The 2,895-nt window shown below is 68.3% G+C and overlaps 1 protein-coding gene across 1 annotated transcript in view; it reads left to right on the top strand.

Moving 5' to 3' along the window:
* Window positions 1–2,187, top strand: part of PFL1_04509 (uncharacterized protein) — a gene marked incomplete at both ends in the record, with an annotated part of 2,622 nt that extends 435 nt beyond the window's left edge. Inside the window, one exon of the mRNA XM_007882035.1 lies at window positions 9–2,187. Coding sequence (XP_007880226.1) covers window positions 9–2,187 — 2,179 coding nt within the window. The remainder of the gene's footprint in view (window positions 1–8) is intronic.
* Between the last annotated feature and the right edge of the window lie 708 nt (window positions 2,188–2,895).

Genomic DNA, 2,895 nt, shown 5'->3' with positions numbered 1-2,895 from the left:
AGCGCCAGCCAGGTCACCGGCAGCGGCAGCGGCAGCGGTCGCGCCGGCCTCGGCAGCCACAGCGGCTCGAGCGGCCCGTTGCTCTCGTCCACCAACGACACCCGCGTCATCCTCGGCAGAGGCTACTCCAACGGCCAGCTGACCTACACGGTGCCCGTCAGCCTGGCCAGCCAGCACCTCAATCTCCAGCTCGACACCGGCAGCAGCGATATGTGGGTCGCCAGCACCCGCTGCGGCACCGAGTCGTGCAATGGCCGGCAAGGCTTGAAGGTGAACCGCTTCGACGACACCGACGACGCCGTGGTCGACCAAAACACCACCTTCTCGATCCACTACCTCCAGGGCGGCGCATCCGGTGGCGTAAAGACGACCAGCGTCCTGCTCGGTGACCCAGACACCTCTCGCCTCGCCGTCAACTCGCAGGCGTTCGCGTCGGCGAACCTCGTGTCCGACGAGGATCTCGACACCGGCGGCTTCTCCGGCGTCTTGGGCATGGGCCTGCCCGCGCTCTCCATCATCCAGGCCTCGCTCAACGACACGAGCGACACCGCGGCGCTCAACGAGGGCGTGGCGCCCCCAGACACCGGATCGATCCTGGCGGGGCTGTGGAGGAACTCGCGGCAGGGCAGGCGCTTTGTCGGCCTCGGCCTGCAGCGGCTAGAGGAGGACGGCGGGTCCGGCAGCAGCGTCCTCACCGTCGGCACCCACGACCCGGCCTACTCGGGCACCGACCTGAGCAAGATCACCTACTCGCCCGTCGTCCCCGACCCGGACGGCATCAGCAGGCACTGGAGGCTCTACATGACCCAGATGACGGTCTCGATCGACGGCGTCACCAGCGTGATCCCCATCGGATCGTCTTCGGCCACCGGCTCGGGCTACCCGATCGCCGTGCTCGACACGAGCGCCAGCGTCAACCTCGGCCCGGCCAGCGTCCTCAACGCCCTCTACGGCGCCTGGGGCATCGGGCCCGCCTCGGACGGCGGCTACTACATGCGGTGCGACCTGCAGCTCAACATCACCGTCACGCTCGGTGGGGTCAGCGTCCCGATCCATCCGCTCGACGCCAGCGTCTATGCCAACACGGGCACCGGCACGGGCAGCTCCAACCCGCGAGCCGCGTGCATCGGCTCGTTCCAGGCGCTGCGCTCGTCGTCGGGCGGCAGCGGCGATTCCAGCGCCGACGCCGTCAGCCTGCCCGCCGACTTTGTCCTCTCGCCGGCCTTTTTGCGCAGCGCCTACACGGTGCTCTCGTGCGACGGCACCAACACCTCGGACGGGCCGGCGGGCCCCTGCGAACCGCAGGTCGGCCTGCGTCCGCTCGTCAACATGACCGAGGCCACCGCCCAGTTTACGCAGGTGCGCGTCCAGAAGCAGCCGCTCGGCCACTCTGGGCTCGACGGTTCCGAGTCCGACGATCCGGCCGAGGGATCCAAGGGCCTCTCGGGTGGCATCCGCGTCATGATCGGCTGCGTGGCGGCCATTGTCGTCATCGCCGCCATCTTTGGCGTGGCGCTGTGGAGGCTGCGCAAGCGGCGGCGCCTGATTGCCGCGCGCAGGGCTGCCATGCTCGCGTCGTCCGGCGAAAAGGGCGATCTGGCGCGCCAGGAGACGGGCAACGGCGTCCTGAGGCGCCTCAGCAGCCGCGGCGACGGCCTGCTGATGCCCATGACGGTCCTGACCAAGGACGACGACGACGACGAGAGCGCCAACGGCGTCCTCTCGCCGGCGCAGCGTGCAAAGGCGCGCCAGCTCAAGCAGATGCACGGCGTCTTTGACGACGAGCTCATCGGCGACGACGACAACGATCCGGAACGCGCTGCCGCCGGGCTGGCGCCGAGGTGGCGAGACGACGCGCGAGGCCGCGCCGCCGGCACCGGCACCAACAGTGGGCTCCAGGTGGGGACGACATCGTGGGACGTCTCGTCGACCGGCTACATTGACGCCCGCAAGGTCAAGCGCGAGTACCTGCGGAAGCTCAACGAAGAGGAGCGCCAGATCTTTGCCAACCCCGCACCCGCATCGGCCGCCGACGGTCAGGCGGGCAACGAGGCCGGGACCGAGGCCGAGGGCATGATGCGCGGCACCTCTTACCACACCCTGGACCGCTCCTCGAACAACGGCAGCGACGGTCAACATCGATCCGACTCGCCTTCGCCCCTGCTCGGCCCCCGCGATCGGAGCTAGGACCCTGCGCTACGTCCTCGCGTCGTTCCGCTCTGCGACTGACCCGCCCGCCTGAGCTCCTGCATCCTCACGACCATGCGCCTCGGTCCATGCACACCTCTTCCCTGCGCTGCGCCTCGACACCTACCAACGAGACCCCACGGACATTCTTTGGCCCGACACGACTGGGCAAAATCGGCTGCCGCGACTGCCATTCTGGGAGCTCTGGCGATATTGACGCGACGACCACCGCAGTTCGTCGCCATCGACCCACGCCCAGCGACCGCCGCCTCTACCACTCCGCCTCCTCCTCGCACCCAACGCTTTATACAGTCACGGAACCCCCGTTGCCCACGCAAAAATACAGCCTCGGACGGAGGGACCAGCCCCCCCCCCCCCCTGGTTTTCTCACTCTTGCACATTCGCCTGCACGCACACTCTCGTTTCAAGTCAAGATACCTGCCGCCCTCTTCTTCGCCTTCTGTTTCCCCCGGACCTGCGTAATTCCTTGCCATACCGTTACCCTCGCCTTGCCCCTTTTACTCTTGCCAGCCCGCTCCTCGGCCCGTCGCACAAACTGGGGACATGGCCGTCCTCGCCGCGTCGCCCCTCTTACAGACAATCGGCGATTTCGCCAGCCTCGAGCGCCGCCGTCGCCGCCGGCACGATCGCCACAGGTGCACCGCCGACGACGACGGTCGCCCTCCCCCCCCTTCCTCTCTCTCTCTC

Source organism: Pseudozyma flocculosa (genome assembly GCF_000417875.1).
Source record: "Pseudozyma flocculosa PF-1 unplaced genomic scaffold scaffold00015, whole genome shotgun sequence".
NCBI classification, from domain to species: Eukaryota; Fungi; Basidiomycota; class Ustilaginomycetes; order Ustilaginales; family Ustilaginaceae; genus Pseudozyma; species Pseudozyma flocculosa.
Note: the sequence above shows the minus strand (reverse complement) of the source record. Positions and strands in the feature narration are given on the sequence as shown.